Source organism: Argiope bruennichi, chromosome 8, assembly GCF_947563725.1.
Source record: "Argiope bruennichi chromosome 8, qqArgBrue1.1, whole genome shotgun sequence".
NCBI classification, from domain to species: domain Eukaryota; kingdom Metazoa; phylum Arthropoda; class Arachnida; order Araneae; family Araneidae; genus Argiope; species Argiope bruennichi.
This window is the reverse complement of record NC_079158.1, coordinates 10,906,177-10,924,645: the sequence shown is the minus strand read 5'-3', so window position 1 is coordinate 10,924,645 and position 18,469 is coordinate 10,906,177. Positions and strand designations below refer to the sequence as shown.

The 18,469-nt window shown below is 33.2% G+C and overlaps 1 protein-coding gene across 1 annotated transcript in view; it reads right to left on the bottom strand.

The window, feature by feature from the left end:
- Positions 1-18,469, bottom strand: part of LOC129981358 (proton channel OtopLc-like) — a 72,891-nt gene that overhangs the window by 23,371 nt on the left and 31,051 nt on the right. Inside the window, exon 2 of the mRNA XM_056092179.1 lies at positions 5,084-5,305. Within this exon, the coding sequence (XP_055948154.1) occupies positions 5,084-5,305 (222 nt within the window). The remainder of the gene's footprint in view (positions 1-5,083; positions 5,306-18,469) is intronic.

The following is an 18,469-nucleotide window of genomic DNA, read 5'->3' as shown; positions in this document are numbered from 1 at the left end:
TAATCCCTCGCATGTTCAATGGAATTAAAGTCTGAACTTTGTGCAAGAGTTTTAAAAACACTAGTGACCCATAACTCGTAAATATCAGCAGAAGGTTTCGGGTCATTACCTTGATATACAGTTTAAATCTTGAAATTAATTATGTCTAGTTTATGTCTTGAGATTCCCAGTTTGCACTTTGCTTTAAATTTCGCTTGCGAATATGTCAATATAGACACATTTATTCATTGTATCAACAATAAAATGCAAGTTTCCGACACCAGTGATTACCATAGAAACCCAGACTATTTGATTTTAACCTCCATATTTGATAGTAGGCCGTACATTTTTGACATGCATTGCTGTATTTGGTTTCCGCCAAACTTTTTGTTTGCCATTCGATCCGAAAATGTTATATTTGCTTTCATCAATAAAAATTACATTTTTCTGAAATTCTTTTGGTTGCTTTACATACATTTTAGCAAATGCCAGCGTAGCTTGTCGATTTGCTTTGCTGATGTAGAGCTTTCTTAGAGGTACTCTGTCATTATATTTGCGTTTTCTTTGTACATTTCTAACAGTTTCAGGATTAACAGATTTTCCGAACTTAATTTTATATTGCAGAGTCGGTTTTACTGCTCTAGTGTTTGGATTAAAGTGAACTTGTTTCACAATCCACTTCTCTTCACGTTCATTAAATGCCCTTGGACGCCCTGATATTTGCTCGTTTTCAACACTATTTGTTTTCTTGAGCCTGTGAATAATGTTAAAAACAGTAGACTTACTCCATTTCAAGATATATCCTACACAGCGAACTGATTTTCCATTTTTCCAATGACTTATTACAAAATTTTGCACATCAAACGATATATCTTTGTTTCTCGTCATTTTTTACTATAAGAAATCTTATATGTTGAAATTTTTATGCTTAAAATTATAGTCTAAAAAAGCTAGTAAATTCATTTCTATTGAAGTGCTATATGTTTGTTGAATTTCTTATTTCAAAAGTGACCCAATATTTTTTTACTCCTATGTGCGTTTGAATTATATTTGAAAAACTAGACCAAATTATAATTTTAAAATACCAATAAAATTTTCCTTACAAATTTACACCAAATGTTAAAATATTTCTTGATTAACTTTGTTCATTTCCTACTATTAGTTCGCACTCTCCCTATATATATATATTTATATATCTTGTTCAAATTTTCAATCGTTAATAAAATACTTTTTATTCATACACTTAAGTTCAAATACATTTTTTTTAACTTGTAGTTGATAACATTTGATATTAATACGATTTAAAAAAAAATTAATTCATTAAATTTAATTAATTTTTAATACTTTAAATAGAGTTTTAGCAGTTTATAATGAAATTTGAAATCAACAGGCAGTAGCTCAATCGGTAAGATGCATTTTCAGTATTTTTCACGTGAAGGTGAAGAATGCGAGTTCAATTCTTGCGAAAATAGGAATTGACTTATTTTTTTTTTAATATTTTGTTTTTATTTTAAAATAAGTAGTTTTATAAATGGTTTTGTAGTTATTCATGCCAAGTGTCCAAATACTTTTTTGAGTGACTGTAGTAACCGAATACGAATAACTATCTAATTACTCAAGAAAAATAGAAGTTACTGAAGCATTTCTGAAAAACTGGCTATCAAGTTTTGGCTTCCCCTCTATTCAGTACGAGATCAAGATAAATTTTGACGGAACTCTACAGATTTTTCAGCATACAGAAAATCTATACCATAGCATTATATTTATAATAAATAGAAAGGAATTACTCTTAATCTTTTTTTTATTCTTTGCATCAAAGAATCAGGTTGACTCACATACTGGTTCTCCTGACTTAAGCGCAATGCAATTGGCTGGATTCCTTAAGAAATGTTCCGCAAGCCTCTTCGCCTTCGTTTGTGTCGACGGCTGAGTTCTTTCGCCTGGCCAAATTTCAAGGTACGTCTGGAAAGCGATCATCAATTCGTCCAAAAGCGATTTACCATAATGAGCAAAATGAATGAAGACGCACTACGAATTCAAATCCACGGAACGGTGCTATGAAGAAGAACCCATTCCGACAGTGATAGCCCAAAGTTACAATAATACTGTGAAAGTTTATATGTTTAAAATTTTAAAGAATCTCAATGATGTCGCTAGAAGATTCAGCGAATTAAGAAGCCAAAGTCATGCATGCTGATAGACTAGCTCTATTCCATGGAGGCACAACTTCAATTTTATTTAAGGTAACACACCGGAATGTGAAGAGATGGGAATTTTCGAAGCGATTTTAATTTTGTAATGTTTAGGTGACTTAGCGACCAAATTTGTTGCCAAATATTAGGTCAAGAAATTCGATCTCTCGAATTTTGGAGAAGCATGGTTGTCGACAAACGAGAAATTTCCAGAAATTGGATGTCTCATTTCTATAAACAATAAAAAGTAGGCAACTTCTCTGTTTCTTGTTTATGACTTATCCCCTTTGGATTGAACATCAATTCAAACCAAGTCTATCTAATAAATAGGAAAGAGAAGGGTGTAGTAGCTTCTGAAAGGAAAGAGCCCTGAATACCCGAGGGCTTAAGTCTGACTTTATTTCATATGAAGATGGCACATACACACTTGCTTGCACAATCCCTTTTCACAGAGGGGCATTTTCACAGGGTAAAGAACAACCAAGCTCGAACCCGGGATGCCCAGATCACGGGGAAGACGCGCTACACATAAGCCAGGACGCCGGTGCAACTTATCTAAAGTTTCAATGTCAGAATCGACATGAATTAATTGTGGCAAAGTCAAGTGAGAATTTCGATTAGTGCTATTGATTTTTGAATTGCGATTGAGTTTTGCGATTAAATAAGCATATCTCTTCACACTTCAGAATTAAAGACTTTTCACTGTACAATTAAATTTGAATTGTAATCGTGAATTTTTTACTCTAAATTGTTTTAATCCAAAGAACATTTGTTATAATTTGCGCCTCTTTCGGCAAGTGAAAAACGATATAGATAGTAGTAATAACTAAAAAGATGCATTAGATGTCAATTGTTTGAGTTTTATTTTTAAAGTGTCTACGCAATTAAGATCTAAATGCTAGATATAAAACTGAATTACATAACAATGAACGAATTCAGAAATCTTACTGAAACGTTATTCATTTAATTATAGTAATAGTTATTTATTTAATCACAGGCCGACTACTAGTTATTTCAGTAGCCCTGTGGTGGTTATAAGCAAGTGACCGGCAAAACAAACTGATCTTTGAGATCATTTAGAATTTCTGGTCACATTTTCAGCATATTTTACAGTATAAAGTGACCGACATGGCACTCTTTCATATTGCTATGATTTGACCTCAGAATATTATTTGAAAGAAACATACCATATGCTCATTTGTAGTAAAATTGCCGTAACGAGAGCAAACATAACAAGCCTAAAAATGAATATCCATTAGAATAAGAATGAACCTGAAAACTAAAAGTCATTTTTCAATTTATTTATGTAGGCAATCTATGCATTAAGGACGTTTTAGGCAATGCTATTGATTAGAAACTTTAGTTTTGTGATTTGTCAATACTTGATAGGAGATGAAAATCAATCTCTCAAATTGAACCGAAAACGAAAAAGCACAATTTTTTAAAACAGATTAAATTTAACTATCATGGCAGCAAAATTCTCTGGCCATGCTAGAATTCGTCAGAATATCGGCAGAATCCGAGGACCTGCGTGAACGAAAAGTGCAACGCTGGGTATATTGCCAAATAAGAAATGCAAATGTTTAATATAGGCTATTTAATCTTATGAAGTCACACAAATAACATAGCTGAAGAGTCACATTAAATTAATCGTTACTACTAATAAAAAGGGATTGAGTGTGTGCATTGGCCCTCTACAGGTCAAACTGTTTCATTTATAGTTATTAGATTCCTATATATGCATACTATAGAAAGTTGGAAGGATCATTTCGTAGCACTTTGTTTTTTTTTTTTTTGAAAATTTAATTAATTAAAAATTAAACAAGGTTTTAGGGCCTTTTCGCAATAACTTCAGAAGATATTTCAGACCAAAAACGATTCTAATATCGTTTTAAAGTTCAAAAGTTATCTTTTTTTTACATTAGTTTTATGAAGTTCTTTAGATTTAATTAGCCTTTAAAGATATTTTTAAGTACACTTAGCAAGAATATTTTCTTTGTTGTGAATTAAATCTAAATTGCTTTCATTGTTGCTGCCAATATTTTATTCTGTTTTTTTTTCTTGCGTTGTAGACGATCAAACTATGAAGATTCGGCTTACTTTTTAATATTGCACAGCTTTCTACTTAAGTTTGCTTTAGTAAAATTTTCGAATATTGTGGAGTTTGCAGCTAACTTGACTTCTGAAGTAATCAATGCTTCATTTATTTTAGAAACAAATAACATTTTTTCAATAATTTTGTAGTATTGCTCGTTTGTTTAACTTCATGTTTTCTTTTCTTATTAAAGTACACTGATTTTCTTGAATCGGATAAATTTTTATTAAACAATCCTCTGCCATATTACTTAAATCATGTAATATATTCTGCACATCCATAACTTCAGCGTTGAATTTTTCTTCCTGCTCTAATAATTTTTACAAATATGCTTCGATTCTGCAAATATACTATGTTATTTTTAGTTGAATCACTTCCCTTTGAGATCTAAGCATCGAATTTTAGGTGAATGCAAGGAACATCATTGTGAAATTCAAAAACATTTGCCGAGGAAACCACTAGATGACCAACGAAAGATTCAATTAAAAATTTACGTAACTGATAATTCTCACAAACCAACTGGTTGCCAACAGAAAGTAGTTGCATTTAAAAGCGGGCATTTATTTCGTCTCCAACAATCAGTTTGGGAAGTAAATAGATGCGCTGCTAGGCTTAAAGGTGCTCTAGAAAGTTATTTCTTTCCCGTAAGACTTGATTTATTCCATTGATTTTGTATCCCAAACTACATTGTGAACATATTCCAATTACAAATTTTCTAATGTATTGCATTTTTATCATAGGGAGAACTCAACAAAAAATTTAAAGGGAGAAAAATTCTCGAAGAAAATTTACAAAGAGGTTTAAAGTATCACTTTACCTAGAGCAATCTTCCATGAACTTCGCAGATTCTTCGTCGCGCTGGGTTGCTGTTTGGACCTTCGGCCCCTCTGCAGGCCTGGGCGGCGGAGGTCCTATTGGAGCGCTAGGTGGAGGCAGAGGTGGGGGTGGTGTTGGAGGTGGTTGATCGTCTTCATCCAGACCGGCAAGGGGGGCCCGCTGGTAGACCAGCAGTTGGACTTCGTTTTGATCTTGCAATTTTCTGGAAAGAAAGAAAAGACTGAAGGTCATTTCTGCGCCAGAAAGATTCATACAAAAACGAAATACATTATATGTTTTACAAAGCTGTGTTTGCAGTTGGAAAAATCTCTGGCCATCTGATTCCATCGAGACCAATCGATAATTTGAGGTCAAGCACACACATATACACAGAAAGGTTGAAAAAAACAAAACAATGGCAAATCATTATTTCATCCCTGTTTCCCTTTTTGAAACCAATGAAAAATACCGACAAAAGGTCTGAATGCGTACTGGATTGGTGGTATTATGTTCACTGCCAGCAGGTTAAGTGAAATTACATAACGTATTCTTTACTATACAATGATGAACCGAAAAATAACGTATTAATCTAAGCCAAGCAATGAAATTGTATTCAATTAAATTTTTACAAGAAGAACTGTGTTTTTAGATTACGTTTAATTATATCTCGGATTTATTTTGTCGATTTTGTAACGCAGGTTTGTTCAGACTACAAATAAATGTCCTTTAGAGACAATTAGTGTCCCTGTAATTAAATGATCAACGTTTCGATAAAATAATTCAATGAATCCATTAAAAACAAAGTAATAAAAATAAACGCTGAACTTAAAAAAGCAAAGCAATTTAAAGTTCTGCGTAAAAATTGTTAATGGAGACAGAAAGTAGAAAAACAAGCCAAGCCAAAATCACTTTGGAATGTTTGACAGAAAAATTAATTATTATTGTCCTTTACCATAAGCATTGCAATACGCTAAACTTGTTATGAATATTAAAATAATGGATGTTATATTTTAAGTCTAAAATAAGTAGTTCCAAGATTCAACAGCATTCAATTTTGGAGCATATCCTTGAGTGATGTATCAAAGAGGTTTTACTATTTATTTTAATTTATTTGAATGAAGGTTATGATAAAAAAATCATTAAACATGCATTTAATACAATTTATTGGACACCATTGAAGAGAAACACAGTTGTTACTTTTATCATTTAGACATCTTCGATGAATAGAATGAATATTAAAAATGTCTTTTACTACAGTCTTAAAACAGCTTTTAAAACTAATGAATGAGACTAATTACGACCGATATTTTTAAATGATATATCGGTCTCTAACCTTCGAGACAGTCTTATTCATACCAACGATAAATATCAAATCGTGCAAAAAGAGTGCGACTGGACTTTTTGCAATTCTTCTAAATGAGAAGTATTTGCAATAGGAATGATACGAAATTCCTGATACGATGGTTTGACAAGCTCATCGTCAATAGCAATAAGAATGCAAAGAGTGTGAGTAATTTAAAAGAAGCGAATGAAAATGAATGCCACATTCTCATTCGTCGCCAATATTAAAAACCATCGTGTATACGGTTCATTATTGCATAGGGGCATTTGTTCCGAACCAGCTAGAATGATCTTCCTAAACTTCACCTCAATGTCTTTGATAAAGATGCTTCTCTCCGTGTATAAAATGATGGACTTTGGAAGAGATCATATGAACGGTGCGAACCTCATATCTTTATTTTCAGAGTTCCACAATAAGAGTTCTGTACTTTGTATTATTATAATAAAAACAAACAAATAATAAAACAGTTTCGATGTCTTTAATAATAATAATATAATTTTAGCAATAAAATCTCAGTCCAAATTTTATTTATTTAAATCTTTATGTTTTTGAGTTATTGTATTTATATATGGATGCGAAAATATCGATTGACAGACGGATTTCATTCAAGATGTGGTAGAAATCATAAAACTGTACTAAATTTCATTTATCCGAGTTGTTGCGTTTTTTGAACGATCGCGTTTATATGTAAGTAAAAGTACACATTGACGACAGATGATCAACTTGTTGGCAGATTGTACACGGATTTACAATTTAGATGTTAAATCCGTGTACCAAATTCTATTTTTCTATTTCTTTATATTTTATAGTTATTGTGTTCGCTTGGATATCCCGATAAGCAATTCCTATAAATGAGTTCCATTTAAAGTTCAGCAGAAATATTCAGATAGGTGTAAAGATCACATATCAAATTTCATTCATATAGCTCAAAACGTTTTAGATTCATCGTATTCACAGATGGATGTAACTCCAATCAATGACGTGAAGATTCCTGAAAATCTCGGGTTCAAATTTTTTAACAGTTTCTCTTTCTATACGAAAAAGTAATAAGTTAGATTTTACCTGTAATATGTTTTGTTTTGAAATTCCATTAAACTGTTCAGTTTTAGAATAATAATTTCATGTCTTTTTTCTGGTCTCGCCTTAGTTTGAAACTGTAACATTCCCCGTTTCCCAGTACTGATAAGACATTTACAGCCAGCTGTGTCGTCGCTGTTAATTACTAAACTCCTCGAGATAGCCAGATGGTGGATCTTTTCACCTGGGTGGTTTCGCATATGTTCATTAGCGACTACAGTGAAAGACCACATGTAGGAATTCCTCGTCCAAGATATATTGATAGTACCTTCAAAGAGAAAGGGGTGTCCAAACATTTGGATGCTAAATGTTTCTCATTGTGAAAGGACTATGATAACTCCGTGTTCCAGAATAGTCAGTTATGAAAGGTGTATCACTAAATGGACCTTCCCACGACCGACTGGCGCCGTTGAGGGAGCATATTGCTGAACCCCGATTGGCCGAAAGAGAGCTCAAATGACCAATGTAAATTAAGAGGTGGAGATTGTTGCCGAAATAAAGTGCGGTGATTTTTTTTTTTTTTTAGGGAGAGGAGAAGAAACGAATTGGAGGGAGACTGTTGGACTACGCCCACGAGTTCGGAGTTCGAGAACTACCGCTGGAGTGGTCGTGTTGACTAACAACCTGTTAGTTCCCTGTATTGGTGGAGAAATGAGTTGCAAGATAAACCTTCGACTTCGACTGTTGTGTCTCCTACTACAGGTGTAAATAACTATTTATTTAGCCAAGATTAGAACAAGTTCTTCTTTTGATATATAGGGCTGTAAAATAAAGAATTGTCTGGAAATTCTGCTTCGTTATTTGATCAGTCTAGATCAAGACATTACAAAACGGATATCGAAATTGAATAAATGTCTAGTACGATGATACCTCGCGCATATGAGACATTAAAAATGCACGGCGATTTCCTCTATTTTGATGCAGCTCTCTTTAACATGAAAACTTCCATCTCGAGGTTTGCATGAATCGCCCTTCATTCGGAAAACCAATTTTTAGGATTTAAGTCTGTAGGCGAATAACTACTCTATCAACGGGAAACTATATCAATCTGATCATACATGGAATGAATGAACCCGATAAATGAAAAAAGCAATAAACCAGATAGATGAAATGTAGCATTCGACTTATTATTGATAAAACAAATCTGTATCACAATTTGAATCAATCGATGCATTGATTGTCAGACGATCTATCTATTCCAAATATTTGAGCGAGACGTCTCAAAAATGCAAATATATAAATAGATGAAATTTGGCATGATTGTAAATACGCATCAATTTATGGACTCGTATAAATCGAAGGAAAGAGCCTTCAGTCGCTTTCCGTCTCTATGCTATGAAGCAGAAAATGCATCTTAGAAGCGAAAACACTCCCGTTTCCGGAAAACTGCACATCCTGACTGTAATTTAATTCATTCATTTAAGAAAATGAAAACATCGCGTTATTTAGTTACTGCTAAAATGGAAAGCTCTTTCCGCTCTTGCATTTGACTTGAAAGCAGCGCTTCCTGAAACTGTAGAGATGCCATAAAAAAATTGAAGAATTTTCGCTGCTTCCAGCAAATGAACACCCATCCTCCTAGATTTAGAGATTAGAACAAGAGTATGGATTTTACTTCCTTATAGAGGAGTACTGTTTATCGCTAAAAATTTGACAATTGGATAAATCTTCACATTATGCACCTCCCTGGGTTCTTTAAAACAATTTTTGGAATTATGTCTATTCCTTTCATTGTGAATAGAACCATTAAAAACAAGCAATCAGGTAAATGGGTGAAATGCGGATAATGGCTTTTACACTTTGTTAAACTTGTTCTAATTTTAGGCGCAATCTAACCACTAGTTGACTATCTGTCTATTAGAATGTGTGGGATCACGACAATACAATAATATTATGGGCAAAATAAACTATGCTTAAGCATATGAATTAATCAAAGTTGTTCGGAACAAATTAGTCTACCAACTGGCTGACTGTCAATTTGTATGCATGAAGACTCAAAAGGAAATGGATATTAAACATTTAGACATTGTTGGATGTTGGTCCAGAATAGTCATCCGTAATGAGAAAGTCAAGAGCCAACCGGTTCAATCATAGTTAGGCATACCCGAATTAGCGCAGCAATACCACAAAAATACCAGGGGATTTTCCTGTGTACCATTGGTGTTCAGATGGAATACGTCATATTAAATTGAGTTTAGATCTTTCATTTGAGTATAGTTCTTAATAAGTAAGCAAAGAGCCAGTGGCCGTTTCATTCTCATTACTGTCTTTGGCCAATCTATCAGCGATCTCATTACCACTAATGTTTACGTATGATGGGGATCCATTGAAGGTGGAGTCGTCGTTCTGAGAGATCTTTCTCAGTTTGAGCAGAATAGATACGCCGGTTACATCGTTTTCAGAGTACCAGCCAATAAGACGTTGTAGTGCACTGCGACTGTCCGATAAAATCCATAGTTCCACAAAATCATAAGATATGATAGCATCAATCCCTATATTAATCGCAATTAACTCACTCCTGAAGACAGAGCAAGCGTCAGGGTTACGTTGCTTTATTGTCGATTCAAAGTTTGATTTGTGCTATCGTTTTAAAGTGAGAAGCAAATTGTTAGCTGAGGAAGCCTTTATTTGAATCATCTGAGAACAGATGATTTTGCTAAGGGTATGATTCTAGGATTATGGAGACACTCGGAGAAATTTACCAAGTGAGAAAAGGCCATATAGCGCAGAAATGGCTGAATTATCTTAAGGTTTTTGCAAACTAACAGATTTAAGATAGTTTCGGTATTTGGTACATTTTTTGTAGTAGGTAGAAACTGTTGTGGATTAAAACAATGATTAGGTAAGTTGTTTTTTCTGAGATAAGAAAGGATTCTAAAAGGAAAATCGATTTCATAGAGGTTTTCAGAAAAAATGTCCTTTGGAACTTTAATCAAAAACAGAGTAAATTTGAATTCGATTTCTATTTTTCATGGGTGCAAAACTATAAATGATATTAATAACTAAGAAGTTCACAGGTAAACCCCCGGATTGTGATTTTAACAGTTTTTCCGTCTGACATTTCGGAAACACTTTCAATTTCTGTTCAGCTACTATCTACTAGTTTGCTGATGGATCTGAGTTTTAAGAGAAGTCTTTTAATTTGCCGTCACTTTTGAATTGGTTGCAGTTGGTTTGCAGCAAGAAAATTTTGGACACGAGTCACATTATAAATTATTAATGGTAGAATGTTCTTGTTACTTTATTCATCGTTTGGTATTAGTATTATGTTATTGAAAGTAATCTTTCTTATTTCAGTATTTTTTGAGACGATACTTGAAGTGGATGAAGTTAAGATTGAGTAGGAGAACCATCTTAAGGTTGGGTGGTAGGAGATGAATTTGAAAAAGATCATTCGCATTGATACGATATATTTCGTTCCTCATTGAAGCTGATGGCAATATTTGTTTTTTCTTTGCTTTTTTAACAATTTATTATATTTTCCATTAATTCTTTTTCTTTGAAGAAGGTATTATATAAAGGAAATTAATTCCTTTCTATATATAATACCCATAAATAGGAATAGGCTGTGTTTTAGTTCTGAAAGCATCCTTGCTTTGCAAACATTCATAATTAAATTAATTTTATCATACCCAATGAAGCCACAACTGTTTAGACGTTGCAAGGAAATTTTATCTCTTAATTCTTTAAGAGCAAGAATATCAGAAAGATCTTAGTTAAGTATTAGTTCTAGTAATAATGGATGAAAGAAATCACAGCAAAGAGATCTACCGCATCAGCATTTCTCATGTCTGTATCTCCAGGGTTGGGACCCAATTGACAAAATCATTTACCTAGTTCAAAAATAGGTGGTACAACAAATTCTGTGCAACAAGGTGCACATGGTTGCCATGAAAAATTGGACTGAACAAGAAGTAACGCAAAGCTCAGAAAGTAACAACTCAATAAACGAAAGCAATAATATTCAAGATTACAGCAGTTCACAAGGAATTCAACTAGATGGTAGCACGATAAAGAGGATTAACACTGAGAGTAAAGAAATAGGGAAAATCATCAAGAGTAAAGAACCTTCGACAAAATCACAATGCAAATAAAAAAATCCACAAGGATCTCAAGACCGATTTGGCTGGAAGCTTGATAGATGAATCAGTAGGTTAGGACCTTAGTGAATTTTTACCGCCCTCAGCCATATTGGAGATCAAAGAAAGTTATTGAGGAAGCTATGGTGGAATTCATCGTCTGAAGACATCGTTGATGATTATCGTCCAAAAGTCCAATGACAGAGATTTAACATCTGACAACCGCTTTGTCCATTTAAATAATTTGACAGTAAATTAATTTGGTGAATTTATATGACATTTTAGAAAGTTTTTTTTATACTTGTTTCTACGCCAAAATTTTAAGAAAATTTCTAAAATGCTTATTTCTACCAAAAATAAAGAAGAATTTGTAAGTTTTGGCGCTCTGCAGGTCAGGACGTTTAACCTAGAATCGAATTCAGCACATGTATTCGTTTAACAATCACCTCGCATAAAGAGAAAAATAAAATGTAAAGGTCCTGGCTTAATGAGCGATGTTTCGCAAAACACGTGGAAAGGGGATATCGGAACGTCTCATATTGGATTGACTTGTATCAGTCTACTGAGTGCTTGTTCTAAAAGAATCTTTACGTTTATATGGAAGAAGTTCTATCCCGATAGCTTTTGTCGAACGCGATTCCGAAGGCTTTGAGGAAGTGCCTATGAGTGCCTTAATCACTCTGGCCAAGATTATGAAGCAACGACATCGATGAGCTTTTGCCAGAATATAGCCAGAAGTTCCGAAGTGCTTATAGAACTGCATTTTGTGTTACAGCAAGAAGTTACAGAAGGTAATTAATTGGTCAAGAAAGGAAGAAATAGTAGATGCAACAGAGCAACAATTTTCTAGTGAAATAAGGGAGATGCTGAAAGCATGAAAATTATTGTATTGTGTGTTAAGAAGAAACACCCTGACAAGGAAATGGCTATGCGCGGTACAAATTCATTTAAGTATAATATTCTGTTTCACTTTTGTCAAATTTTGAAGCGAAGCCAAAGATAAATTTTTTTAGAAAATTATTTTCTAGTCAAAAAAGCATACATTACAAATAATAACTTGGATTATTATAAATTTGTTTGCGTATTGTTTTTTCAGGATTGTACGTATTGTCTTATCTTAAATGGATTCCTAAGAAAATTGTTTCGCCTGGCGAGTGTCCCGCGCTACGAGCAAGATTCTAGAACGAATTGTTTTCATTACTTTGGAACGTGAAAATGTGCACCTAGGAGCAATTTTTTTTTTTTTGAAATTTCAAATCGAATTTTAGTAGATTAAAGATAATATTTTTCTTAAATACTGATGTTTGCCCGCAGTAATTTCTAAAAATATTACAAAGCAATAATAATTTTTACATCATCTTAACATTAAAAAAATATCTATTCAATGATACCATTTTGTGCCGTATGATGCTTCTGTTTTCAATTAATTCTCAAAAAATATTTTTTACGTATTAATAGCAATAAATATCATTATTGAAGTGAAACTGAAACGTTTTTGCATTGTTGCTACTAATATTTTCCCCAAGCCTTTTTATTTTCTATGTATGCAAAGAGAAAGTATTGTAATCGTCAAAAAATAATTTTTGACGATTAAAAATGAAGAGATTTTGACAAATCTCTTCGATTCAGACTACTTTGAATCCGAAAAACACATTTTGTGAATTATAACTATCGTTGTAAAGACGATAACAAAAAGAGACTGAGTTTGATGGATTAAATTTGGTATATAATATTTAAAACAAATTTTTAGATTCCTATTAAATTTTCAACGAAATCCATTCAGAAGAAGTCTGTCTGTCCGAATATAAACTAACACCTAACTACAAAACGAGAAAGCTATATGGATCATCTTCGGTACACGGATCTAACATTTAAAATGCAAATACCTTTCAAATTTGGTTTGAAATCCATCTAAGGGTAGACCGTCTGCCAATGCATAATCTCACAAGCGTGCGAACGCAATGACTTAAGCAGCGTTCACACGAGGCCAACTAATAAGCGCAATCGGAAGCCACGCCTACATCAGGTACATCACTTGACTTCAACGGGACAATGGCAAATGGTTGTCTCATCGGGACAACTATTTGCCATTGTCCCGTTGGAGTCACTTAATTTTCCTGAAGTAGGAGTAAGCCTCCATTGCGCTCAATAGTTAACCTCGTGTGAACCCTGCTTTAAATATTGACACGTGATTGTAGTTGTAGTTCTGTGTTCAGTTTCGGTTTTAATCGGGAGGGAAAAATGCATTTTAAATGTGCATTCGGTTTTCTAGTGCGTGAGCAATAATCACATTTCACGCTAATATGCTCTGTCGTAATTATTTTTCGCCAATGATATATGGTTAATAACATGCAAGTGCATTTATTAAAGACTTTCGAGGTACGTTGGTTTCTGTTGTTGATGATTAAAATATGAAGATTCTCATTATATAAGAGAAAGTAATAACCTGAGAGTTTTGTAATCGTCAAGAAATTCGAAGATTTTAAAGAATCTTCATGTATCACTTCTCCCAGAGGGCGGGAAACGGTCTTACGGAATAATGTCCTATGTTTATGAACAATGTGTTCCATAAATGCTCTAAGCTAGATGGATGAAATTTGCGATATATGGAGTTTGTACTAAGCTTGTGGATTGCTATCAAACTTTGAATGCTGTCCATCCAGAGGAAATTTATCAGGCCCAGAAACTAGTAAATAAGATGACCAGAGGACGTAAAGAACAAAATAAATAAAATTTAGTAAGGAGGTTAAGCATCTAAAAAGGTAGATCCGTATCAATGTTGAAACCAAATCCGTCAAAAAGTTTAATTGTCTATTAATCTGTACTTTCGAACGCATGTAAAGGTAATAATTCAAAAACGTATTTATTTAAATGAAGGAGATTTGGTATGTAATCTTGTGATAATTTTTTTTGTTGCCAAAATTGGTTTTAATTGTTCCAGAAAATTGAGTCCAAAATAAATATTCGATTTTCTGGTACTTTCAGTAGCTTAGCCAGTGATTAATCATTCAAAAAAATTTAAAAAAAAACTGTCATTGATTACAAGCGTGATTCATATTAATGATCGACATTTCGATTCCATGGATCGCCAAAGCTATACAATCAATAACAGGTAGTTTTTCTTACTATTCTACTTTAAAACAACTGTTACGCGTAGGACTCTGAAAAAAAAATTCTAAGAACTTAAGGCATTCAAGGCTTTGGTCAATGTCTACAATTTTAAGAGAACTGAGAGTGATCATTCCTTTATTAGAGAAAGTTTTGGCAAACCACGCAAACTAATTTTTTTTATCGCTAATGGCGGCTAGTAACATAATAAACGAAAGGCAATAAATGAAAGTTAATATAGTATTCTAAAAATATGTATTCTAAAAATCTTTATATAAATATTTACAGTATACACAATTGTATATATCAGCAGAAATAAGAAATACCAAGCAAAATATTTTTCAACGATACAAGCCCGAATGTGTTCAGTGGGTGTATATATCATATTGTTATTTCGAGAATTCTTACCAAACAGAGTGCTTGTTATTTACCAGCTGCTTTTTAAATTATAAAAAATGGTTCTTATTGTAAAAGATTAACAAATCAAAATTGCAGAAATGCATTAATTCCCGTTCTTTACGCAAAGAAAACTGAATCACAATCAGCCGACACAATGTCACATCGCACAGTATATAAATCTAGAATAAGCAAATATTAAAATACATGAAATATTGTAAATAACAGAAACAGGAGAGAAAGAATATGAAATTTAGGAACTACTTTAAAGCATGCGTCGGAAGTTTTAAAAATTATTTCATTATTAATAATACATTCTATAAACAGATATACAAATTTTAGATATGTTTTTTGTATTATTTAATCGATACATTGCCAAAACAGAAAAATTCTGAGTAAAAGGACAAACACAAGAACATTGATTGAATTATACAGAAACAACTTCAAACATAATTAAGATAATTAAATTAAATGTAAAAGAATACAATATCAGGGATATATAATGCTTGTGTTATGAAACGGTTTATTCATTCACATAACTTGGCAAACGTTTTGTTTGGGGGAAGAACGTATTCATTGAATTTCAGTCCAAAATATTGTTTAGAATTCCTTTTGCTAACAGAAATACATTCTGTGACATTTCTTTAAAACTGTCAGCAGCTATTTCCCCAAATTAATCAGGATACACTTTGAATCTGACAAAGCTCGAACTCTTTAGTTTTGACATCCATAACAAAACTTCTGCATACAAAATATGGATTTGACTGCAGAAATTTTCAATATTCCTTTCATCTTATTCCAATTCTGAGCACCATTCTCCAAGATCCATTCTGTTGCAGAATCAATCAACTTTTAATAATTCGGCCTGAAAGTCAAGAATCAAGCTACTCTCCAGCGATGTGCTTCTGATCTCCGTTCTCGTCTGACGGAAATTTTTACAATTTATAAATTGAATCACTTATCTATTTAGTTTTACACATAATACTTAAATGCATCTTTATCAAATTTTATTTCGACTTCCCAGGGGAAAACTGCAGCAAAAGAATTGGTTTTCTCATAACAAACACAAAACTTCTTGAAATACTGCATTTCTTCTGCTGTATACGCGAAGATCGGGTGTTTTTTTCCCAGTAATTGAACTGCATAAAAGCCCAGTGGGAAAAAAAAATCTATGTTGTTTTAAACATTTCGCCGAAGTGATTTTTTATTTTTTTATTTCAATTTGGAAATTTAATCCGAAAGTAAGAGTTGATTAACAATAGACCAGCTAGTATCCGGTGCTTTGCTGTCGCAAAAGAAATAATTTTGGAAATATTATTTGAAATAGCTGTCACGTTTAATTAGGAATGATAGAAAGAATGATATTTATTTCCTTGTCTATAATGAATACATTCATTGAAACTGTATGATATATAAAGTAGAAGTATAAATAATATTTATTCTATTTATTTTTACTTTATTATTCAAGTATACTTTAGGGTAGACAATATTTTTTGTGTTTCCGTCTTCAGCAAAAACAAATAAATTTCTTGGTTGCCCGACTCGTGAGCAACCATCATACAACTGGTCATGTGAAAAACATGGATTTTCTAGACTCAAAGCAATAAGGAGGCAAGGTTTTATCGCCATCGGATGAATGGTACGGTAGCGCAAAAGTGCAAACAAAAATTCATTTTTATGTATAAGATATAATATGTGCTATGCTCATAACCTTCGGGCAAGTGCAAGCAGTACATTGGCAAAGTTTTAACGCAATCGGATGAATGGTACAGCAGCGCATAAAATACGAATAACCCAAAAGTCATTTTTATATATCAGATAAAAACTTGCTTAAAATAATTTTTTAAAAAGTTTGAATGAAATTTCATAAAATCAAAAAGATTCTCTCGGTAAGTTTTATTTGCAAGTACTGAAGACGCTTTCTCGGACCTGACACATTCTCGCTTTCTCTGCTGACACATTCTCGGACCAATTATTAGATATCGGCGATGGAAAAGTTGCTGTCTATGAAAATACTGGATGCATAAAATTGTCCACTAATTTCTGCACTGTCGTCGATTCGCAAAATGACCGCATATTTCCCGATGTACGCACACAATATATAAATCATGCGTGGCTGGCAGAAAGAGTCAATTTGGCAGCAAGAAATGTGGTCGTCGACGATTTAAACAGTTGCTATTAGCGATAGGCGAGGATCGAACTCGCAACCTTTGGGTTCGTAGCCGAGTAACAAGACCACTAGACAAAAGAAATTTCTCATGTCTCGTAGCTGTTATCTGGCTTATAAAGCGTCACCACATTACCCTGTTTGCTATATGTAATCGCTTGGAATCCAGTTGTCTAGCTTTGGAATAAGTAGGTTGTCCTTTTGTTGTGATAAAATGCTCAACATCATGTTCTAATTTAGATACTGTTAAATTAGGTTTAGTTAAATTTGGATATTGTTGTAACAAATTAGCATATTTAGAAGTTTTATCCAAAGTACTAATAACATCATCAACAGATATTGTTGTTACGTGGTGTCGAACGGACAGATTAGTTATTCCATCAATAAGTTGTTTGTTATGAATATCTATTAAAAGCTTAAATTTATTCAAAAAGTCAGCTCCTATTATTGCTTTATCAACTTTAGCTAATATAAAAGGAAATTTAAATTCTCTTCTAAGTCCTAAATTTAAGTTCAAAATTTTAATTCCATAAGTAGGAATTTCTGTTCCATTCGCCGCATATAGTTTAAAATCATCTGTTATTTTATTTCGATGAGTTGCAGGAATAAGACTAACATCAGCTCCTGAATCCACTAAGAACCGCAGTCCTGTGTTTTTGTCCTTTACAAATAAACGAAACTTGCGGCTTTCATTAATATCAGCAACAGCGGTAGCCGCTAATCCTGTTGCATCTTGGAGTTTCCCGCCTTTTCGCTCCAAGCACATGGCGAGTAACATTTATCAGGTCGGCAACAATCGCCAAATTTAAAATGATAAAAACAATATTTACCTTTCTGGTTAAATCGCTTAGTAGAACGACTGCGGCTTCGAGATATATTCCGGCGATGATTTATAAATTTGAATCTAGAACGGTCATTTATTTGCAGTGAATCAATTTTTTGTTCTAAAGCAGCTATTCTTGCAAATAAAGCATCAGTATAGTTAACATTTGGCGAAACAGCACAAACTTCCTTTTCCGATTTCATCTCATGAATTTTATCAGCCATCGTAGCCAGTTTGTCTAAACCTTCTTCACTTACAAGAAGAATATTTCGAATAAAATCAGGCATTTTATCCAGCCATAAAGATTTCAACACTTTTTCTGAAAAATCGTCCGCTCCTAAATTTTTCATCTTCTGCAAAAGCTGACTTGGCTTGTTATCGCCAAGGTCTATTCC